Raw genomic sequence first — 25,572 nt, 5'->3', positions numbered from 1 at the left:
TCAGACCTCAAGGGTCAAAGATAATAAAGTCTGGCTTGCTCTCTGAAGGAGAGGCATGTTTTTTTTGTCTCCCAGTTACTCAGTGGAATATCAGCAGCCAGTTGTGGAAGTCTCTGAGCTGCAATTAAAAAAAAAGCTCAATTTTGCACAAATGTATGTGGACACCTGATCATAAGCTTATTAGAAATCCCATTTCAAAACCATTGACATGAATAGAAAAGTTGCATAATCTAGGGTCTACTTTAAAGATTTGGTAGTGTGTCTGCTGGACTTTGGGTCAGTCACTGATACTGGATAAGAAAGTCTGGATCTGATTAATCCTGTTTTTTAAAAAGAAAGACCTAGTTTTTGAGACTCACCAAAAAACACCAACTATTTAAATTTAAGATGTAGTTGCAGAGCTAAAGGGTAAAGCACCAAACAATACAGCAGGTGGATTGGTTCTGACTGGACTGTGCAAGTGCATTGAAGAGTTGCAATAAAGAAACTGTAACTAACTAAAACAGATATCCATGTTATTCATAGAGAACATGGATATGGAGTGAAACATCACCCCTCATACAGGTAACCCCAACTGTTAAATAAGGGGTGGTAGCATCATGTTATGGGAACATAGTAGTAGTTTTAAAATAAAGGAAATTAATGTTCCTTAGTAACCCAGTCAATATTTTAACCCTATTAAACATCTGTATTAAGACCATACTCACATTCTTGTTTGAAGGTGAAGTATTCTGTCAAATGTCTACATTCGTGATTTCCTCTGAGTAAAAAAAGGGTCTTTGGGTAGAGGATCTTCAGCGACCAAAGGTACAAAACACACTGTGGGTGGAAACAGAAGCATTAGGTGAGTGTGATGCATTTATACCACATCATACAGTATTTTCTCATTATCATACACGAGTGCTGGGCTGATAGAGCAGTTAAAGCAGCCTTACACATTTGATAAGGTGGGCCAGTAGTAGCTTAGTGCTTATGATACTGGTCTAGTCAACAGAAGGTCCCTGGTTCAAGTCCTACCATTGCCAAGTTGCCATGGTTGGGCCCCTGATTAGGGCCCAGCTGCTTGCATTGTATAGGCTGCTTTGGATAAAAGTGTCTGCTTACTGCCATGAATATAAATGTTATGTATTGGAGCTTTTATACAGACTGCTATTTTTATGCAGCTGTACCTTTTCTGTGACTGAATGATCACTTTGTTGTCCAAAAAACCTTTAATGAATTTTAGCTCATTAGTTAATTTCAGTTAAATGTGAATTTTTGAAATACATGCTGGTTACATAAAAGACATAATGCAACTGAAATGATTGATCTGGTTGTACAGAAAGCTTTATACTGTTAATTAACATCCTACTTTTTAAAATTACTGCCCCTAATTTTTTAGCAGTAGTTATTGATCAAAGCTGTTGGCATCTCTGTACTCATAAAAATACTTGTTTGCGCCCATTAGAAATACATGGAACAATGGTCTCTTGCTATAGTTGACAAGGTTGGAAAGAAAACACAAACCTGTCACCAAAAGAGGTTGGTCTAAATGGGCAGATGTAATGTAAAAGATTTGGTCAGCATTTTGTCAGAATGGAACTGGAAAACTAATCCTAGTCATTTGGACACAGAGAAGTCACCAGCTGTGCCATTATTACTAACAAAGAATAAAGAGGCCATGCTACAAGTTAAATGATGTTATATGACTTTATACACCAACAACCTAATAATCTGTGTTGCTGTGTACACATTTTTATACCAGCATATTTTTTGGATATACTAAATTTTCCTGTGCACCCTGAGGACCTCTGCCAGTTGCACAGCACCCAACGCCCCAGAATCTAAGGAGGACCCTGTTCCTTTCTGCATTTCGCTTCCAAATTTAAGGAACAGCTTTTAGAACAACAGTAAGGCTATACCCCACCAGGCATTCCCCACTCCGTCAGACTCTCCGTGTTCAGACTAGAGACTTGGATTTTAGTAATGCTTGGTTAGAGTATTGGAGCGTTGTGCCACCTGGCAACCAAAATGTATAAATATATTAGGACTAATATGTTTGTTTGATGTGTTTGTTTCCTCACCTCGATACTGAAATAGCCCCGGTCTACATAATCTCCAAGGAAGAGGTATCGTGTTGTGGCGGGTGAGCCTCCCACTTCAAATAGTTTCATCAAGTCAAAGAACTGCCCATGGATGTCCCCACACACTGGAGAGAGAGCGAGAATGAGAGATAGAGAGAGAGAGAGAGAGAGAGAGAGAGAGAGAGAGAGAGAGAGAGAGAGAGAGAGAATATTACTGAATAGAACATATTAAGTTACAGACAGTGCAATCTTTTTCAGATGAGAACCACTCCATAAATAAACCTCTCCTATATTATATCTGTGCAGGCACTTTAATCACTCCTGCTACAATCTGGTTCCTGACTACTGCACATACAGTATCTTCATATCTGCACTACTTTCTTAAAAATCATGTACACAAGAGCTTGAAGCACTTGAATTACATTATATTGTTTAAAATATTGGACTACTGACCATGAGCTTGTTGGACATCCCATTAAAACAACAAATGGTATTAAAATAGAGTGAGTTCTTTTCAGCTATAACAACAGCCACTCTTCTGAGAAGGCTTCTTACAAGAATTTGAAGTATGTCTGTAGGAAATTGTGCCTATTTAGTCAAAAGAGCATATGTATGGCTGAGCAGTGATGTTGGTCAAAAAAGCCTCAATTGATGTTCCAGTTCATTTTAAAGCTGTTCACTGGGGCTGAGGTTAGAAATCTGTGCAGAACACTGGAGTTTCCTTAACTGTTGATGCAAAATTGGAAGCATACACTGATCAACCATTACATTAAAACCACCTCCTTGTTTCTACACTCACTGTCCATTTTATCAGCTCCACTTACCATATAGAAGATATAAAGGCACTTTGAAGTTCTACAGTTACTGACTGTAGTACATATATTTCTCTACATACTTTTATAACCTGCTTTTACCCTGTTCTTCAATGGTCAGGACCCCCACAGAGCAGGTATTATTTAGGTGGTGGATCATTTTCAGCACCGCAGTGACACTGACATGGTGGTGGTGTGTTAGTGTGTGTTGTGCTGGTATGAGTGGATCAGACACAACAGCGCTGCTGGAGTACTCACTGTCCACTCTATTAGACATTCCTACCTAGTTGGTTCACCTTGTAGATGTAAAGTCAGAGACGATCTTCATTAGGACCTTCATTAGTGGTCACAGGATGCTGACCACAGGGCGCTGTTGGCTGGATATTTTTGGTTGGTGGACTATTATCAGTCCAGCAGTGACAGTGAGGTATTTAAAAACTCCAGCAGCGCTGCTGTGTCTGATCCACTCATACCAGCACAACACACACTAACACACCACCACCATGTCAGTGTCACTGCAGTGCTGAGAATGATCCACCACCCAAATAATACCTGCTCTCTAGTGGTTCTGTGGGGGTCCTGACCATTGAAGAACAGGGTGAAAGGGGGATAACAATGCATGCAGAGAAACAGATGGACTACAGTCAGTAATTGTAGAACTACAAAGTGCTTCTATATGGTAAGTGGAGCTGATAACATGGGCAGTAAGTGTAGAAACAAGGAGGTGGTTTTAATGTTATGGCTGATCAGTGTATATTTCCTTTATATAACTGATTTATTACACCTGTTAGCGATTGTTATGGCTGAAATACATAAATTCAAAAAGTAATGTCCAAATACTTTTGTCCATATAGACTATCACTCTGTGTGTAATCGGGGGTGTATGGATCTGTGTTTTTTATGGCCATGGGTGCAGGAGATCCTATAGCCACAAGATCCCTGTTGTCTCTCAATGATTCCTGAGGCTGAAGGCGAGATAGAGAAGCAAACTCCTGTTGCCATGGCGATGCAAATTTGATGAGAAAAAATAATGAAAAAAATGAGGAGTTTTCATTTCTCTCGCCTGTGCTTAGCGTTGGCATGGACATTCTGCCTAGGCGTTTGTTTACCCATGAGGCTCCTCAGCCGGTTAGTGTGTTGGTGTAGCCATAGGCTGAAAGGCCACATGCACAGAATAGAAAAACATATGGTAGAATACATCTTTAATATACCGTTCATTCAACATCGCAACACGGGGATTAAAAAACAACTGTACTGCAGCCAGATGTTTGATCCACCTAGCATTCAGCCTGAAGAACACAATTAGCTCTTACCAGACTAATAAAACCAGTGCCTGTGGGGATGGACAGATTCTGATCTCTGTGGCATCCAGTACACTACATGCAGGCCGGGTAACTCTGTGGGTGGAACATTACAGACTGAGACCAGCATAAATGTGTGAACCCAATAGCACACATATTACACCACAATGACTGCCATGCCACTACTGTATTGGTGTCCCTGCTGTGCTGAGAATCACAGTATAGAGTCTGTACCAATTTTAATTTAAAGCTTAAGCTCGGGGCTGATTTCTGCCTAATGTTTAATTCTAAGATATTGCAAACATTTACCCAAATATTCAAACTACGGTAGAAAAACCTTCTTATGGTTCCTGTTTCTGATTTAAGGCAACATAAGATCCATTTTATATTAGGAACATGCCACTTCAATTGACAGTACACATACATTCTTCTTCAGAAAACCATTAGAAACACATTTCCAATTTATAGAATAGCTGCTGTTGGGTCATGGTTCATGCCTGTTGTAGTCTTGCACCACCTAGAAATACCACAAGACATGAAGACACACTGCAGAGTCAAGCAGGCTTTAAGTTGCCATAAGCTTAGAGGTTGCCGGGCAAGCATAGACCAATTATAAACTTGGTACCTTAAAGCTTGGCTGCATTTCTTTGACCATATAGACAAATAGTTCTTTCTTCAACAGCCTCTAGGCCAACAACTAGTTCTTGGGTTACATCTGACCACCCTGCTTTTACCGTCAGCATTACGGGAAACCTTGGCAAAACCAGCATTACATTGGCAAAAACACCCGAGTTCCATGTACATTATAATGGAGTCAGATGGATGGATGGATGGATGGATGGATGGATGGATAGATAGATAGATAGATAGATAGATAGATAGATAGATAGATAGATAGATAGATAGATAGATAGATAGATAGATAGATAGATAGATAGATAGATAGATAGATAGATAGATAGATAGATCATGTATAGAACATATAAAACTCCTCAAAGACAGGAACCAGAGCTGAGGATCACCTCCAGAACCTATGCTGACCACCATGCTGTTCCAGTGGTGTTCTAATATGAAACATTTAGGCACCTTCCAGTCAATCAGAAACTAGTATTTTAGGTTACCATAATAAATAGTCGGTAATTTTACACCACCAATATGCACCAACTAGTTGGGAGTATCTGATAACATGGTCCATAATCAAAGAAAAAAAACCTAAATAAAAATTAAGAAAAAACCCCAGTGCGGATGGTGTGGGGAGCATTCTGCTGGCCGGGTTCGGGTCCACTTGTTCCATTAGAGAAAAGGGTAACTTTAAATCACTATGAAAGTTATTCTCACTTCACAGCTGTTTAATATGACGGGACGTATTGATCCTGATGGAAGAAACAGAATAGGTGTAGATGCTTTACAGAGCACTTTAATGACAAGGATTAGGTCCAGTTGTTCTCAAAGAGGACAGGAAGATTAATTGCCAATCAATACAAAAGTTACTGACTGTTCAATATGATGCAACATTTTTATTTTGAGTGGTGTGGTCTTTTTTAGGAATGACAATGCCTTTATCCATAGGACAAGGGGGTCTCTGAATAGTAATATGGGAAATAAAATGCCTTTGCACCCCTAACTGAAGGGAGATCTATTAGAGGAACCATGTTCCATTTGATTTCAGAGACTTTTGTACATGTACACAGACTTGCGGTATGAATGCCAAGGTACGTTGAAGTTGTTCTCATGGCTCATGTTTAAAGTCATGGACAATTTTGTATCTCCAATTCACCTCACTTGCACATCTTTGGACTGTGGGAGCAAACAGGAGCTCCTGGAGGAAACCCACACAGACACAGGGAAAAGACCCAGATTGCTCCACCTGGGGATTAAACCCAGGACCTTCTTGCTGTGAGGCGACAGTGCTACCCACCGAGCAACCATGCCGCCCATATTTCCTTTATATAGCTCAGCCAAGGTATGTTGAAGTTGTTCTTGTGGCTCATGTTTAAAGATTTAAGGAAACCTCAAGATTTTTATTTCTTTGCCTACCGTAAGGTAAGTGTACAGGCATGTGTTTGTGTGTATGCACAATAAATGGACTGCTTGTGTGTGCGCGATGACCTACTGTAACTGCGTCACCATGTCTGAGATCTCTTACAAAACTGTGTACAAGACCACTTCCTCTGTCTACACTCTCCTCCATCTCTCTCTCCCTCCCTCCTACCTGGTATCACCGTCTCTGCTGATTTGCTCTGCTTTGGCCTTCGCCCACTCAGGACTCAGAACAACAGCGCTAACACCATGAATGCTCTGCAAGAGCATAAACAGTGCCAATCAGCTCTCTCTGCCTCACAAACGTATCCTCAAACTGTTTTTCTCGTCCCACCAGATCAGTGGAGGCTGGGTATCAGCAGCGTCTCAGTTTGACAATGCACATTCATCTTAACACATCATTCCCAGCACTGGTGTCTAGTGCTAAATAGTCTTCTGGGATGCAGTTTAAATAAATATAAGCTGAGTTAAAGAGATCTTATCTGCGTTAAGTAAACCGCAGCTATGGGCATTGAGAGTATGAATCTGCCACTAACACATTTAACAGTGACAGGGCCTTAGCAGCAATTTAGCAGTGAAGCATAAACAAGTAGCGCTGTATTATCTTAATGTGTCTCAGTGACATAACAGACAGAAAGATACAGAGATCCGTCTTATAAATTTAAAATGGGATTCAAGTCCAGATTGTCCAGACCCTGGAAGCATGCGTCCAGGCCATGTTATGATGCGTAATAACCCAGTACTGTTTACAGAACAGTAGCCACATATTATGGAACAGTGGTAGATCAGTGATTAAGGTACTGGACTATTGATTGGAATGCAGCTGGTTCAAGCTTCTTTAGGCTAATACTGCTGGACCCTTGAGCAAAGCCCTTAACTCTTAACTGCCATTTAGATTATTGTAACTCTCTGCTTCAGGCATCAGCTCTTCTCTACTTCATAAACTGCAGAAGGTCCAGAATACGGCTGCGCGTCTACTTACTTACACTTGGTCACATCACCACATTACACCTGTTCTGCAAAACCTCCACTGGCTTCCCATAAAATATAGTATTCAGTTTGAGATCCTTCTCCTCACTTACAAAGCTCTCAATAATCTTGCTCCGTCCTATCTCTCTGACCTTCTCCACGTCTACAAGCCTGTGCGCACTCCCCCTTCTTCCATAGATGGTCTGCTTACCATTCCCTCCTCTAACCTCCAAACCTCCATAACTTTGGTGATCGAGCATTTTCCAGACTTGATCCACACCTCTGGAACTCTCTTCCTTCACATATTCAGCAATCAAATTCACTGTCCTCATTTAAATCCAACCTTAAAAACCCACCTCTTCTGTCTTGCATACAGTCGTCCTTCATCTTAACCTATTGCAGCGCATCTCTTTCATATGTTGTCATTGTGACTTTTGTATCATTGTCTCCCCTGTTTGTCCGTTGTTTATTTGTTCCCTGTATTATTAATTGTACTTTCTAAGCATCTTTGGGCTGTTGAAAAGCGGTATATAAATGTGATGTATTATGATTATTATTAATTGCTTACATTGTTTCTTGCATAAAAGCACCTGTTAAATCAAGGATGTCCAAATTACGGCCCATGGACTGTTCGCGCCCGTTTTTATTTCTGAAACGGCTTGCAAGGTGTTTTAGAAATAAAATTAAAGTTGGCCCGCTGTTAAGCAGGTTTTTTTTTTAAATAAACTGCTTGAACTGTTGGAACTCTGGGTGTTGCTATAGTATAAAACAAATCTACAACGCTCCCCATCTTCTTTCCCCCAACTCAAAACATTAAGGTTACACCTACATTAACAATCTCCTTTTTTGGATAAACATTGCCACTCCAAAGAAATGAAAACTAGACAGCGAAGAAGATTTCAAATCTTAGTTTACACAACACTGTCAAAGGTAGATAATTAGTTACTTAAATAAAAAGGAAGTATAATTTTTAGTAATCAAGTAGGTCTACTATATCTCTGTTTTATTACAAAAGAGTCTGTGTGGCATGTTTGCATGTTCTTACTCCATCTGGCCCCCAACAAGAAAAGTTTGGACACCCATTTGTTAAATGCTATTTACTTAATGCAAACGCATTATTATGCACCCGCATTATGACTTTTGCAAGGCGTGGAGGAATGAAGATGATTGCTGTGCAGTTCATTGCTTAGTAGTCACCATTTATTTTTTCCTGCCTCAGGTCATCCTGAAACTTTTTTTTAAAATTATTATTTCATCTAGTTTTTTTCTTACTTTTCTTCTATTAGTGTGACAGCATGTTGTGAAATCTTTTAATCTCATGTGGTGCCCCTGTCTGTGTTATAATTCCTCTGCTGCTTGGACCAGCTCAGTCCAGACTGAGAAGAGCTGCATGGCTATCATGTGCCACCTGCCAGATGTGGAGTCTCACAGAGAGCTTCTTCCCTATGTGGAGAGCCACGCTATGCTGTTCCGTGATCATCCAACCCTCATGCAGCCAGCAGAGGCAGCAATTGCAACAGCAATGAGGAACCCCGTCAACCCCCATTCCGCAGGCACAGCCAAGTGTTGATACACAATATGGCCAAATTATTATTGAGTTTAGGTGTTTCTGCCACAACCATTGCTTCTATAAAATCAATTAAATATATAATAAATCATAGGCTTCCAACATTCAACAGTTTGCGGTAGGGCCCACTCTCATTCCAGCGTGACTGTGCCCTTGTTCACAAAGTATGGACCATGAAGGCAGGGTTTGACAAGTATGGTGTGGAAGAACTTTAGTGATCTGCACAAATTCCCAAGGTAACTTGCCAAAACAGGGTGGGGTGGTACTCCATGAATGAGATATCCAGTGAGATATTATTTTTTAAAATCATTGTCCCTAAAAATATTAGAAAGATTTAAACCTCAGCTTTTCTATGATTGTTAATAGTTTCACTTTAAAATTAAACCAGGTATAATTTGCACAAAATCATTTTTTAATTTGCAGTACTGAAATGTAGAACCTCGACTTATATATAAATTTTAAAATATTCTCTGAATAGCAATTTCTTTCCTTTAATGTATAATGTTAGCTAATACTTCATCAGCCTTTTATCAGTGGGCAGTCAGACGTAGCTCATCAAATGGCCAATAAATGTAAATATAAGGTAGCTGTACACAATAAAGTGTTTATTAAACCATACATGCTATAATCTCATCAAATATTGATCCTATTCTCTACATTAGAGCCCTGCATTATCAGAGGACTCCCAGGGGACCCGGATTGATTTCGAGGACAGTAGCGGGTGGTCAAACAAGCAGCATGGATCGAGGCATTATCATAAAGTCCTGCAAAATAGATGATCAATAATAATTCATAAAATGTTAATAAATGCCTAATATTTCAGAAGTGTACACATAGTAGATTGTGTGAAAGGAGTGTGTATGTGGAGATTTGTGCCCATTCAATCAAAAGAGCATTTGTGTGTTCAGGCACTGATGTTGGACGAGCGAGCTTAGACTGCAGCTGACATTTCAATTAATTTCAGAGGTGTTGAGTGGGGTTAAGTTCAGGGCTTCTCCACACCAAACTCATCAAACCATGTCTTTGTGGATCTTGCTTTGTGCACGGGGCACAGTAATATGGGACCAGGAAAGTCCCTTCCACAAACTGTTTTCACAAAGTTGGAAGCAAATAATTTACTTTATATTATTGATTTTATACACCTGTCGAGATATCTAGTACTCCACAATGCAAATGTTAGATTTGTGTTCTCCAAAAAGAAAAAAAAACTAAAGCACTGGAGCCTTTACAGATATTGTGCAGTATAAACAGGTATCACATATTAACAGCCAGTCAGAAAGCATTTTATAGCCATGATTATTCTAATTTGATCCAGCAGTGTAACTGCTGTAACTTGGTTGTAACTGTACATGTTTAAATTTACATGTTGTTTTTACATGAACTTACACGTTGTAATTACATGTTTGAAAACATGAGTAGGGCCGCTCAGGTGGCGCAGCGGTAAAAACACACGCTGGAACCAGAGCTGGGATCTCGAATACATCGTATCAAATCTCAGCTCTGCCTGCCGGCTAGGCTGAGTGGCCACATGAACAACGATTCCCAGATATGGGCGTGACTAAGCTGGATGGGGTCTCTCTCTCGTAAGAAAAGTGTTCTCTCAGTTTGTGTCTCTTCGTACACAACGCTGAGCTGCACTTCACTCGTCAATCAGAGCGGGGATCGGCATTGGTGGAGAGGAAGCATGACGCAATCGGGCAATTGGACGCGCTAATAAGGAGAAAAAGGGGAGAAAATGCATAAACAAAATAAAAATGAAACTTGAGTAGAATAAAAATTTCTAATGCTTTGTAAGTATAAGTCTGAACTATTTCACTCCTCTTAAGCTGTTATAGTATCAAACCATGTGACGTACAGACTAAACATGGCAGTGTTTTGTTATGGTGAAGAGCAGAATGGCCGTCGTGCAATTCTCATAAGAATATTGAAGCCCTATGGAGTTTTTCTACCATCTCCCATAAGGTGGAGCTCCCTTGTGCCAAGGTTCTTCTGAAGGCAACTTCAAACCCCTCTAGCACTGCATGGCTTTGTTCCTCACAACCAGCCATGCTTCTTAGTTTCTGTAGATAAGAAAAGGGTTTTATGTAACACTGAAAAAGTGCAGTCACGTTGTGTGATGAGTGCTTTATAACGCAGAGTAAAATGAAATAAATATAAAGCAAGCAGAGAAGCAGTAAATGGAATCTGCAGTGAGCAGCGCAGTATCATTACTAGCTGATGCTCTTTTTGTGTCAATGATTCTCCACACTGTATTAAAAATGTATTACATTTAAACAGTTGTAATGAACTAAAATCCAGCTAATCTTGTCTAAAATATAAACAGCAGCTGAAATTATTGTACAGCCTGGGTAAGTGCTAATACAAAATGCTTAAATGTTCAGGGACCTGTTCTCTTTAAATTAGTTAACTTGGCTAATTATTTAATTATAAGCTTGCCAGGCTTTCAGCCACATTAAATTTTGTTGACATGGACAGGATTGTTATGAAAAATGTTACAATAGTATTTTGGGCAAATAGGCTAGTTCGCTATGTGCTAAAATTACTTACATAACATTCTATTATTATGAGCAGATAGGCTAGTTAGCTATGTGCTAAAACTACTTACTAAAGCAATAAGCCACGAGAGGCCGTGCATTACTGTGATTTTAGCACGGGGATGACGTTTTTGGCACGACGCGAAGCGGAGTGCCTAAAACTTCTTTCCCCGTGCTAAAATCATAACAGTAATGCACAGTCTCCAGTGGCTTATTGCTTTTATAAAACGGCGGTCAACATAAAATATAATAAATACAACAATGTTTAATTCATAAATGTATTTATTGTGTATAAACTTACAATAAAGCATTCTTCCGCGACGCAAAATAGTTCGATTAACAGTGTTGCTAGGCAACATGAGGGCGAAAATAACATTTACTTTTTCTTTTCAGTGGCGTATTAATATGGAATGATGTGAGGTGGTCATAGGTGTGCGTTTATCGGGGATTTTACAACGGCTTCGAACGCGGCTCAGCCAATCAGATTTTAGGACCGGAACTATCCGTTTTATAAATAACATTCTACTATTATGAGCAGATAAACTAGTTAGCTATGTGCTAAAACTACTTTTATAAAACGGATAGTTCCGGTCCTAAAATCTGATTGGCTGAGCCGCGTTCGAAGCCGTTGTAAAATCCCCGATAAACGCACACCTAGGACCACCTCACATCATTCCATATTAATACGCCACTGAAAAGAAAAAGTGAATGTTATGTTCGCCCTCATGTTGCCTAGCAACACTGTTAACGAACTACCTGGGGTAGCGGAAGAATGCTTTTTGTAAGTGTTTTTGTAAATGAAAACATTTATAAATTGAAAATTGTTGTATTTTATTATATTTTATGTTGACCGCCGTTTTATAAAAGCAATAAGCCACTCGAGACCGTGTGTTACTGCTATGATTTTATCACGGGGAAAGCTTCGCGTCGTGCTAAAACAACCTTCCCCGTGATAAAATCGCAGTAACGCACGGTCTCTTGTGGCTTATTGCTTTAACATAACATTCTACTATTATCAGCAGATAGGCTAGTTAGCAAAGTACTTACATAACATTTTATTATTATAAACAGATAGGCTAGTTAGCAATGTGCTAAAACTACTTACATAACATTTTATTATTATAAACAGATGGGCTAGTTAGCTATGCACTAAAATTATTTCATAACATTCTACTATTATGAACAGATAGGCTAGTTAGCTATGTGCTAAATTACTTTCATAACATTCTATTATTATGAGCAGATAGGCTAGTTAGCTATGTGCTAAAATTACTTACATAACATTCTATTATTTTGAGCAGATAGACTAGTTAGCTATGTATTAAATGACTTACATAACATTCTATTATTATGATGTATTTCTACATTTTGTAAATAATTCTTTTTTCTTCATCAGTATTAAATTATAAATAATATTTGGTTAAATTAAGTTGTGTCAATAATCAATTAAAGTCAAGACTTTTATTCTGAAATCTGATCTATTTTCAATACCAAACAGTGCTAGCTGGTTTACTAGTAGTTTGTTAGCTGGTCTGCTAATTCGGCTGCGTTCTAACATATATTACTTAAGAGTTAAATTACTAAGAACCCCACAGGTAGTGTACAAATTTGCCATTCTCTTTTGTGCTGTGTGGTGTTTGGAATACATTAAACGTGTACTGTAATAGAAATGCTAATGTAGCATTATGTCACCCTGTTTCTCTCACATCACACGTCACCCTGATTCTCTCAATAATCAAAAAAATTGTTAGACCCCAACCAACAGCTTGAGGGAAGCGGACAGGACATCAAAAAAAAAAAAAAAAAAATTAGGACATAAACCCCACCTTGTTTTTCTTTTACCTCTTTGTTCATCTAATATCACCATTTTTACTGAAAAAGGTCTTTAGATTCATAAATCTCCAAATCCTACATCCAGGAGCTTCATCATTAATATACTAACAGTCCAGGAATTCATCATACCAGGAATTTTTCATATCATTTCAAATGTAATTTACCACACCTTATCTAGTTAGTATATTTCAGAAGCAAGAGAAGGTTCGCTGGTTCAGCAGGAATGCAGATCTGCAGCAGGAATGTTGGTGATCAGTAAACTCTCTCCATCCATCATTGCTTATTTCTTCATTCATCCTGTTTCTATGTCATTTATCTTCTTTAAACCCACCATCTTTGCTGAGGACTGCTGTTAAGATTTCTTTCTTTTTTCATTCTTACAGTTCAGCTCCATCCCCTCTTATAGTCTTACAGGAGTTTTGTCTCCGGTGTCTTCCTCTTTCATCTCTGACTTCTTTCCTCTCTTTAATCCCTAGATCTCAAGACCACTTGTCAAGATATCCAAAAATGCAGTGGAGAATGTTGCCTTTTTTCTGGAACTTGGTGTGTTTGCTTTTAAAAGTTATGTGACAACACTCTTCCACAAATGCATCCAGGATCAATCTCACATTTCACCTAAGATTGACCATTTCCCCTCTTTTTGTCAGTAATGAACTTCTAAAAAGGTTATTGATTCTGTTTTTAGAGCACCAGCAAAACGCTAACAGCACATGAATACCTTTCAAATAAATAATTTTATTGTATTTATGTTATCAAAATGTTAACTAGTAAATAATTACAATTTGACAAAAAATGTGCTGTTTGACAAAAATATTTATCAAAAACAGCCAAATGTAACCATATATTAGATCAAATATACAATGCAAATAATATTTTTATTAATTTGCGGGTTTACCAAGTTTAATAATGTCAGTCAACTTTGTAGGATGTCCTCTAAAATTTTCATTAGTGATTATGATTGACTATCACTAATACTTCTATTTACATTGCCCTGAGAATAAATGCTGCCATGAAAAAGAAGCTCCACTCCTGCTTCGTCTATGTCCTTGTAATAAGCAACAAACTTCTGGCTTTATTCTTGCATGGCAACGTTTAAACCTGTGGCAACATAAAGCTCTTTTGACTGTGGACAGTGTTACCTCAGTTATCTAATTTATGATAGACCTGTTTTTAGTGGTTCTTGAAAAGTGAAAGTGTTTACCTTGTTTGTTTCTGTTAGGCCTGTATTTATAATGGGTTTTTGACAAAGGTTATTTCAACTGCAATTCGTGATCATGGTTTGGGTTTAGAATGTCCATCAAGCTTATGGTCACGTGTCCACATACTTTAAGCTATATTTACATTTTACATTTACATTTTTGGCATTTAGCAGACGCTTTTATCCAAAGCGACTTACAATTTTGACCACAATGCCTATCTGTCTATTGCATGTTCTCCCCGTGTCTGCGTGGGTTTCCTCCGGGTGCTCCGGTTTCCTCCCACAGTCCAAAGACATGCAAGTGAGGTGAATTGGAGACACTAAATTGTCCATGACTGTGTGTTCGATATAACTTTGTGAACTGATGAATCTTGTGTAATGAGTAACTACCGTTCCTGTCATGAATGTAACCAAAGTGTAAAACATGATGTTAAAATCCTAATAAACAAACATGTTTTACAAATTTTTTACATTTAGCAGATGCTTTAATCCAAAGTCACTTACAGTTGTAACAGTATACAGTCTAAGCAACTGAGGGTTAAGGGCTTTGCTTAAGGGCCCAACAGTGGCAACCTGGCAGATGTGGGGCTTGAACCAGCAACCTAACAATTACTAGCCCTGTACCTTAACTGCTGAGCTAACTGCTGAGTTTTTAATTTCAATACTCACTTCAATAATCACATTGGTCTATTCCTAGAAGAACACTTATGGCTATATGTTATTTGGGTGAAATGATCAGAAACTGTATTGATTGTTAAATATAATTCTAACCTAATTTAATGCATACGGTGAATTAAAGAATATTTGGTGACAATATTGAGTTTGTGTATAAAACTGGAAGCTGCATTATGGAGATTTTCTGGTGACAGCAGCATTATGTAGATGTAGTTTGGCTTTTCCAACATCACTGAGCTTATTGAGTGCAGGACAAGGGACCTGCACAACACACATCTGCATTAGCATGGATGCATAAACCTGACCAATAGCATTACAGTGGAGCTATGGAGATAACTAATGGTAGTGATAAACACACTTTGTTTTTTATTATGGTGGATCACAAAAGCAGCAGACCTCATCGCATGACAGATCCTAGTTTGCAAACTGTCTCCTGCATAATTTGCATACTGACAACATCAATAATACACACACACACACACAGTTTTAATTCAAATTTAGTTTTAGTTAAAATCCAACATCTACTCATCGAACCTATATACATACACAGCACATGTGATATTTGGATATACCCATCTTAGATCTTTTCATCTTGGACAGATTGGGACTTCTTTAAGACCTTGGCAAAAGACCACTGCTCCATGTATTTTGTATGTGTTGATAATTATTTGTATTGATGACTTTGGAACTGAAGTCAGTTGCAGTTGTAGCCTAGCAGCTAAGGTACTGGACTAGTAAGCAGAAGGTCACTGGTTCAAACCCCACCACTGCCAGGTTGTCACTGTTGGGCCATTGAGAAAGGCCCTTAACCCTCAATTGCTTAGACTGTAAGTCGCTTTGGATAAAAGTGTCTGCTAAACTTTTTATCTACTCATTTCTCAATATAGTCATTACCAATTCCTGTCAAATTACAAACACTAAAACAGATGGGTAAAGGTTTTTCACGTGCCTTCTTTGAAATGTGTTAAGCTACCCATCATCTGTTTACAATCTGTAGCTTAAGCAGTGTCATTGGATGAATAATTGGGCTATTCATCAATAATTGACCTCATTCACAAACATGCTTACAGGCAGATTGGCTGGAATGTTAGCACTGATAATCAGAAAATTCCTCCCACCTAGTAACGATGTCCAATAAGCTTCCAGCTATCAATCACGAGATGGTTTGTAGCATCTGTAGCATTGAAATCTTTATATAATAAGGTGAACAATTTTCTGTTGTCACCCAGACGCCACAAGATTCTACAACTGGATTACAAAGCCCCCCCAACAAACAAAACAGCACAAACAGTAAACAGCCCTGCATATGAAAACAAAAGCTGCTGAAATCTCAAGCATTGGTCTGCAGCAGTTGCAAAATAAGCCTGTCGGATTCTAGTGGGACTAAAAAGCAATCACACAACACGATTTTACATATGTAACATATTTATGGACATGCATGATGTATAAATGCAGGAGCCACACGCATGCACACAACACACACCCACACAGATAGAAATCAGCAGAGAGAGGAAAAGCTGGGCTGTGAGGAGATGACTCAGAGGTGTAGGTGTATTCTGCACACCAGATCTTTAATCTCCCTCTCTTCTTCTTCTTCTTCTTCTTTTTCTTCTCTCTTATACTGATGAATTTAAACAGCCATGGCAGTAAAAAGGCAGCAGCCAGAAAAATCTGAAGAGCCAGAGGAACTGTACTACTGCACTGTAGCTGAACCGGGTGAGTCCGCTTTCAGGAACTTGTGTCCGCTTCACTGGGACTAATGGGCACAGAAACCACGCCTCATTTACTGGGACTACTAGGACTAATGGGTACAGAAACCACGCCTCCTTCATTGAGACTAATGGGCACAGAAACCATGCCTCCTTTTCTGGGACTAATAGACACAGAAACCACGCCTCCTTTACTTAAACTACTGTGACTAATGGGCACAGAGACCATGCTTCCTTCACTGGGACTAATGGGCACAGAAACCACGCCTCCTTTTCTGGGACTAATAGGCACAGAAACCATGCTTTCTTTACCCAAACTACTGGGACTAATGGGAACGAAAACCATGCCTCCTTTACTGGGACTTATGGGCACAGAAACCACACCTCCTTTTCTGGGACTAATAGGCACAGAAACCATGCCTCCTTTACTGGAACGACTGGGATTAATGGGCACAGAAACCATGCCTCCTTTACTGAGACTAATTGGAACATAAACCACGCCTCATTCACTGGAACTAATGGGCACAGAAACCATGCCTCCTTCAATGAAACAACTGGGACTAATGGGCACAGAGGCCATGCCTTTTTAATAAGATTAATGGGCACAGAAACCATGCCTCCTTTACTGGGACTTATGGGCACAGAAACCATGCCTCCTCTTCTGGGACTAATAGGCACAGAAACCACGCCTCCTTTACTGAAACGACTGGGACTAATGGGCACAGAAACCATGCCTCCTTTACTGAGACTAATGACTAATTGGAACATAAACCACGCCTCATTCACTGGAACTAATGGGCATTTGCTGGAACCATGCCTCCTTTAATGAAACAACTGGGACTAATGGGCACAGAGGCTTTTTTAATGAGACTAATGGGCACAGAAACCACGCCTTCTTCACTAGGACTAATGGGCACAGAAACCATGCCTTCTTCAGTAGTGCTAATGGGCACAGAAACCATGCCTTCTTTAAAGGGACTAATCGGCACAGGACACCTTTAAAGGGACTAATCGGCACAGAAACCATCCCTCATTTACTGGGCACAGAACTCATGCCTCCTTTTTTGGGACTGACAGGTACAGAAACCATGCCTTTTGCACTGGAATGTGCAGACAAAAACCCATGCCCCTTTACTGGTCTTGATAGGCACAGAGGCAATGTCTACCTTATTGTGCTAAACAGAGCAGAGACCAGAGACTTTTTAAAGCTTCCCTACTTTTGTCTGACATGCTGTTGTCAGTCAGTGTTTGTTTATCATACACACTAAGCCCAGTGTATTGATTAAACATTTGAGTCTTTAAATGCTCATCTTGTGAACTCCATGTTTTTAAAAAAGACAGTTCATGTCTTCTGTCTGGATTCTTGATTTTTCTGTACGTAACAACACAGCTTATGACTTACAGCTCTCCACAACCAATCTTATAATCTTCTGAGACTGGGATGTTTACAGCAGATGTTCTGTAACACTGTACAGTGAATCGTGGCAGACTCAATATGGCAGTGTGGGATTTGGGCTTGATGGGAGGGGGGCTTAAAGAGTGACAATTACAAATAAACCAAGCCATAATTCAGCACAAATACAACTTATAGATAATTTCTCCATCACTATCACCATCAATTAGTCAACACGTCGAGTGTCTACATACAGACATGATTAGCTGTCCTTATGCACAAAGCAAGGTTTTTAATAAAACGGCCTGGTGTTTGAGATTTGGTGTGGACTGATTCCACAGAGACCATTATACAGCCTTAAACTCAACCCAAATGACCACATTTGAAAATAATTGGGACCTTGATTGTGAGCCAGCCCTTATCTTTCAACATCAGTGCCTGACCTTACAAATACACAAATTCCTAGAGACACTCTTCAAAATCTTCTCAGAAGAAAGCAACTCCATACTATTCGTCATGTTTCTGAATAGGATGTCCAATATGTTTACAGGCATGTACCCTAGAAGTGGATGTACACTTCAATTGTACATCAATAGAACAGCATTTGAGAGTCTGCCACAGAAAAAGAAGGACCATGGTGTATAAAAGCTTCAGTGCTATGCAGTGGCATCACACTGTAATATTAAATAATCTGAATATCATGCATTGATGGAAGCTGGTAAAACAGAATGCGATTTTACCTGTGACGGGTGCCTCAATATCAAGCATGGTCTTCTCCTGGCGTAGGATGGCAGCGCCCTCACTGACGATGCGCTGGGCGACAGCCTCCTCCACTCGGCCTTCTTTGGTTAGGTGGGCTTTAAGCAGGTCCACCCGCGGCTTGCCCTCGCAGTCGAACACCTCCTTCATGGTGAGGCGGTGGCTCAGAGGGAAGGGCACGGCTGTGGAGAATGACCACGAGACAAGAAGTTAGCCACCAGATTATAGACAGATGAAGCAGCAAAAATACCATTCTACCAAGTTATTATTCTCAAAAGATTCATTAGGCTGGATGGAATAAGCTAACAATGAGCTGGTAATTATACAAATTTTGACTTCAAAGCAAAATACAACACTTGGAGTCTATTCAATTTTACTCAAATAACAGTAAAAATGTCACATGCTAGTAAACTAAATGAGTAAAAAAAAGACTTTACTTCTTTTCCAGTCACAGGTTCTGGGTCACTGTGCTGTAACTGAGTTAAGCTTTAAGTAAAATACTGGACCATATTCTTTTTTTTCTATTTATTTATGCATTTCCTCCTTTTTTCTCCAGATTTCAGAGTCAATTTGTCTTCCACTGCTGTGGATCCCTGATTGCGTTCGAGGAGGGTATATCGAGCCACTCACTTGGTCCGGTCATTTCCCCACCCAGCAGACACAGTGGCCAATTTGTGTCTGCTGCTAATTGTGCCCATTAGATAGCGCCCAGCCGACAGGTATTCGAACCAGGGTGTTCAGAATCTCGGCACTGGTGTGCTAGTGGAATATCCCGCTGCGCCACCTGTGAGCCTCACTGGATCCTATTCTGATAAACAACTGATGTTTGCCTTCATTCATCCTCCCCTATAAAGTTAACCAGAAAGAAAACTGATTAGTTTTATCCTCATTTTGGTGTGTATTAAGAATGTAATGCCACTAGCCGTGTTAATTTTATGAGTTTATTCAAAATTTTATATCCTTAGTCAGCTCCATCATAACATACCTACCAATATCTTTTATTTATTCCTTTGTTTTAGCTTAAACTGAACTTAGATGAACAGTTTTTATGCTTACATGCCACACAAACCAAATAATCACCAGAAAAAGAATTATTGTAATAAGACGGACACACCTAGACTGAAAGGTCACTTCTAAAGAAAGTGTCTCGCAAGCTAAGACTGATTTAAATACATTTTTATTAGAAAACAAACCTTTCGGCAACACACCGTTGGTTCTAGGGCAAGCCAGTACACTAGACCAACCAAACCCTGCTTCCCTGGTGGCAGATTGACGGAGCTAGGAATTCAACACACCCCTCACCTTGTTTGCAACACTGCAATCGAGCCGCAGTACTCCGTTCTATTCAGATAGTGGTTTCTGTTACAAGCCATTCATGTTATTCCAGCAAATCAAATAACCATAAAGTAATAACAGGCTGCATTAACTGCAAAACTATCATTCACATTCAGATGTCTCTAGCAGACATGGAGATGGATGAAACGTGCAGACCTTCCTGACCTGCAGCAAACCTAACGAGCCTGCTACTTTAAACTTGTGATATAATGCATTAAATGCTATTACATTCCACCTGTGCTCTTCTGCCCTATTCAGTTATGTAATTAGACCAATAACCTGAGATGTGAACCAGACCAAATACAATTTTTCTTGAAGAGCGAACAACATGACACCATTTTTTCTTCTTACAAAAGAATAAAGAGCAACACAGGCAGCTTAAAGGATAGAACAAGTAAGAAAAGAGAACCTAGATAGAGGTGCACTAGCTACATGGGATTAAATAGCAGGTGATGTGGGATCCTGGGCTCCATCCTTGCCTTTATATCACCTTCTGTTGTGCCTGTGTTGGTTTCATACAGAGATAGATTACTTCCACCTCCCAAAAACATGCAGAAAGTACAATGACTGCTTTAAATTAAACCTCTGTGAGTGAGTGAGTCAGTGTGTGCTGCCCTTCGACAAATTGGCACTTTCGGATGGTGCCTGGATGAAGTGTTTAGTGAAAATTAAAGAATGAATAAATTAATTATATGGATATAAAATTTTATCAGAACAGTTTACACTAGTAAACTAGTACACTAGTCTTTAATGTGTCTGCTGAGCAATACCCGTTACTAGAATACCTACAGAAAATGCTTATAATCCTCCAGGCCACCCAAAAAGGATGGGTCCCTGCTGAGTCTGGTTCCTCTCAAGGTTTCCTTGACACTGTCGCCCTCAGCTTGCTCAATAGGGGTTTTTTGTCTGTTGGTCCTGGATTCTGTAAAGTTGCTTTAAGACAATGTCCATTGTAAAAAGGGCTATATAAATACATTTGACTTGACTTGATAATAAAACAAGTTTAATAGAAACAATTAAAATAATCACCTCAGTTTTAAGACTGCCACGATAGACTTGTCTTCTACAGGTGTATGTGAAATTAGAACTTTTTAATCATATGTAATATGCTTTAGGCCTGACAGAAAGCTATTGGGTTTTAGCAAGAGAAATAATATAGACATCAAACATCTCTTCACGTTGTTAAGAAGCACCAGAAGCCGCTGGTTATGTAACATTGTGCAGACTCGAGTAACCTTGCTTAAAAACTCAGTTGCTTATTATGCATGATGAAACATAGCCGAAGGAAAACCATAAACTGTGGAACTGAAAAGAGCAACTTTTGACAAAGCTGAAACAAAAGCAGAAAGCCGCAGTCAGAAACTTAGCTGGAAGCATACTCTGTAAGCAACACACACCATCTATCAATGCCAAATAAAGTCTAATACATTCAAGCATCCTTCCACACATAATGATAGAGTACAGGGCTGAAGCACGCCATTTTTATGTACTCATGATGATAAGGCTGCTTTGTCATGGATGGCTCATTGCCTGAAATAAATTCTTTAAAAACCTAGGCTTCATTAATTGTGCAGGCTTCATTAGTACTGTTACTGTCATTTATGCATTGACGTAAATTAACAAGGTAAAAACGGCCATTTAGTACGAACACAATAGCGGCACTTCACTAAACAGGCTAAATGACACTCCAGAACAACATTTACTCATGAGCTCCTACAAACAGCTCGCTGCCATGACATGAATTATTGATAAACCAGCATTAAACTGTATGTTGATCTGCACTGGAGGAAGAATTCAGTTTTTAATCAAATACTGAGCGCAGTGTTGAACATGAAGCAAAGAGTGACTCACTGTGCAACGATGATAAAGCTTCAACAAAACATGGGCATGGTGAATTATTTACGCACGGGTACTGGTGGAGATGAGCGTCACTGTTCGGCAATAATTGTAGAGTGCGGTTACAGGATCAATGACTTCAGACAAAGCAGCTTTGAAATAGATGATGTGGTTACTGTTTGTATGAATGGTATTGGTACATTCTGATGAATGGATTGGTAAAGTGTGTGGATAAAATATCACAATCAGACTGTGGTCTTTGTGTCTGTGAGAGTGAGTGAGTGAGTACGCTGCCTAACACAAAGAGAGAGACAAAAAGCCAAAGAGAGAAAGATAGATGGCCTAATTCATTCATTATCACCTCTGCTGCTGAAGATCCACTTTACCATAGAAACCCCATCCCAACAGAACTCATGCTCTTATTAGAGACTGCTTATTTAGACCTGATATTTTGGATCTGGACTGGAAGATATTTCAAATATTCTAAGTTTATTCAAGATCATTTATGAGACAATACTTATGGACAACATTGTGGAGCATCTGGTAGTATAGGTGCCAAGCAGTGACATGAGTCTTGAGGATCAGGGTTTCATCCTCACCTCTGGTTCATGTCTGTGGGGAGTTCCACATGTTCTCCAGTGGGTTTCCATGTGACACGTAAACTGGTGATATGTAAATTTTAAATGAAATTGCCCCTAGGTGTTAATTAATGCCTAAATGTGAGTGTGTGCTGCAAATCAGACGTACCCACTGCTGACACAATAAGGACTTGTATGGGACTAGTATAGGCTATATATTTGTATAAAGTGGATTAAGAGTGTATTAATACATGTATACATGTAAGTGTATTAATTAATAAAAGTGTATAAAGTGTATTAATTAATAAAATATTAATTAATTAAGTATTAATTAATAAAATAACAGACGGATGATGCAAAAGGCAACATACCAAAGGTTACATGTAAATCAACAATGGAAAGATACAAAATATCATCATCACAATGGCTAGGCTGTTTTGGCAGTCCCCTATCAGACATCAGAAGTGCTGCTGAGATGCTTTTTTAAACCCTGTATCCCTTGATCTTAGTGGAAGTGGGCTAGTGTACTTTATCGCCGCACCACTTAAGTGCATGTTGAGGGGTCTAGCATTATGACCTTTATTTTGGCACAGTTAGCAATTAAGTAACATTCATTCCAGATAACTTCTAATGAGAGAATAAATTCTGTTGTCACAAGCTTTGTGGACATAATAAAGATGCTACATACAGTATATAAGAAAGAAAATTTCACTGGTTTCAATGGTTGGTTTAATAGGAATCAATAGAGATAAGGCAATAGATAAAAGAAAGATCTGGGCAGATGTAGTTGTTAAGGCCTCGGTCTCATGCAGATCCAATGGCACAAGCACATAATGTCCCTATCTGTCACTGTTCTCCCCTGCTGTCCATGTGCCCTGGGCTAGAAGTGTGCAGTGAATGTTTATATGGGAAATAATAAGACAGTGCAGAGCAGAGGGAAGAAACAGCATGACATGGTTCCCCTTCATTACTGGGAAAGAAAGTCCACTCGCCTGGAACACATCATCACACGTCATCACATCAGCCATAAGTACTGATCTAATGTGCTGCGATACACACTGCAGCAGGATCATTATGATGCCAGCATGTTCGAAACGTGGCCGTCATGGTGAAGAAAAAAAAACAATAGGCACTAGAATGGGTATGTGAGGAAGAGTACAAACATTGTGTGATCAATCCTGTGCGGCTGCCCACAAGCACGGATCCTACATACGTAGATTCAGTCAAGTGCTTCATCTTAGTCAGGGTCTCAGTTGACACAGTGCCAATATAATGTCATATCATTTTTAAGGCACTCAGGTGGCACAGTGGTCTATGAAGCTATCCCGGTCAACCAGCCAGTGGTCTACACGGACATGATTGGCTATGTCGGAGAAGGAAGGGCATCTGTGAGGCCTCGCGATGGATTGCTTCCTTGTCAAGTGCATTTCTGCCTTATACTCAGTGATTTCTGGTGAAGCAAGACCTGCTGCTACCCTGACAAGTAAAGCGATTGATGAATTAATGAAATAAAGATGATGAAACAGATGTGAAGAACGTCCATTTGTAAGAAGGATTGTTATAACATTATGACAAGAATAATAATCAGACCATATTTAATAAGTAATTAATCCGGAAATCCAGGTCATAATAAAGTAAATCAGACATGCAAGTTAAGCAGATTTTAAACCAAAACACCGAATTAAACCAGAGCTCGACTGAAAGCAGAGAGAATGAACAGTCACGGTTGAGTGTGCTCTCCCAGGCTGATGCGGCCGGCAACAGCTTTGCTCCTTACTTACACCAAAAGCCGAGCTGTTGAAACTGTGGTGTGTTGCCAAGCAACAGCCAATGACGACTGGAGGCCAGCCAGCACTGTCACAGTATACATTGTGACTGGGGAGTAAATCTCCAACATGCAGGTCTGTTCAGCCCACAAACCCTCCAACACACACACACACACACACAATTATACACACACTCAAACAAATCCGTACCACACAGCACTAATTAGACGAGGTTAATATGTACACTTTTTCTTTAAGCATGCACAATATTCACTACTAGCTTTAGTGTAGAGCATCTTCTCACTATAGCTTTCAACATCAAAGCACCTTTTCAACCAGCACACCGCCATAGGAAAAATGCAAAGCATGTGTCTGAGAGTAAAATGAAACACCAGTGTCTCGATAATCAGGTATCACATACTGGTTTTAATTAAGATTTGTAATCTACTACCACTGTTTGTGGCTGGAATTTTTTAATCACTGAAAAATCACAAAAAAACATGCAACCACATACAGTGTAGATAATAAATAATAAAACTTTTTATGTGCTAATTTGTCATGTATTTAGTAAAATCTGAAGTGAATTGGGGCACAGCTTAATTAAATGGGCACAAAGGAGCAGCACAATATCAACCTAGGCATCACTATCAATCTATGTACTAATTAATGCACTACTACTTGTGTCAGCACTAACTACATGGTGTGTAGTATATGCAGTTGGAAGTGCTGCCTACATTTTGAATTAAACAGTAAATGCAGTGGTTATGGATGAAAAACTGTGGAAGGAACATGGTTGGTCACGTTGGTTATTATTATAATTATTCCACAGCTGCACTCACAAAACCAAACAGATTTGGTCATATTTTAAATACTAATTTTTAGCATTGACAGAGCTGACTCACTGTTAGTGCATTATAGCTTTAGCCAAGGCTCTTTAGAAATGCTGATAAAACAAACACCCTGACAAACGTTAAGCACAGAGGTGAATCTATTAATCGTTGGCGTTGTGTGGCAGCCAATAGCACATGAAACACTTGTAGATTAAAGAATGAATTTTCCTAAACAACAGTAAATGTAACACAGTCAGTCCAAAAACTGAAACTGAGAAGAAGCTCACATCTACATCAGGACAATCATCTAAAACACACATTAAGGCGCCCAGGTGGCACAGCGGGATATTCCACTAGCACACCAGCACCGAGAT

At 39.4% G+C, this 25,572-nt stretch overlaps 1 protein-coding gene across 1 annotated transcript in view; it reads right to left on the bottom strand.

Moving 5' to 3' along the window:
• The window catches only part of ppp3ca (protein phosphatase 3, catalytic subunit, alpha isozyme), a 60,538-nt gene that overhangs the window by 19,124 nt on the left and 15,842 nt on the right, over positions 1 to 25,572 (bottom strand). Inside the window, exons 2-4 of the mRNA XM_063011116.1 lie at positions 18,835 to 19,035; positions 2,064 to 2,188; positions 708 to 819 (exon numbers count right to left, since the gene is read on the bottom strand). Of these exons, the coding sequence (XP_062867186.1) occupies positions 708 to 819; positions 2,064 to 2,188; positions 18,835 to 19,035 (438 nt within the window). The remainder of the gene's footprint in view (positions 1 to 707; positions 820 to 2,063; positions 2,189 to 18,834; positions 19,036 to 25,572) is intronic.

This window comes from Trichomycterus rosablanca, chromosome 16 (genome assembly GCF_030014385.1).
Source record: "Trichomycterus rosablanca isolate fTriRos1 chromosome 16, fTriRos1.hap1, whole genome shotgun sequence".
NCBI classification, from domain to species: domain Eukaryota; kingdom Metazoa; phylum Chordata; class Actinopteri; order Siluriformes; family Trichomycteridae; genus Trichomycterus; species Trichomycterus rosablanca.
The sequence above is the reverse complement of the archived record's forward strand: the minus strand, read 5'-3'. Positions and strand labels throughout refer to the sequence as shown.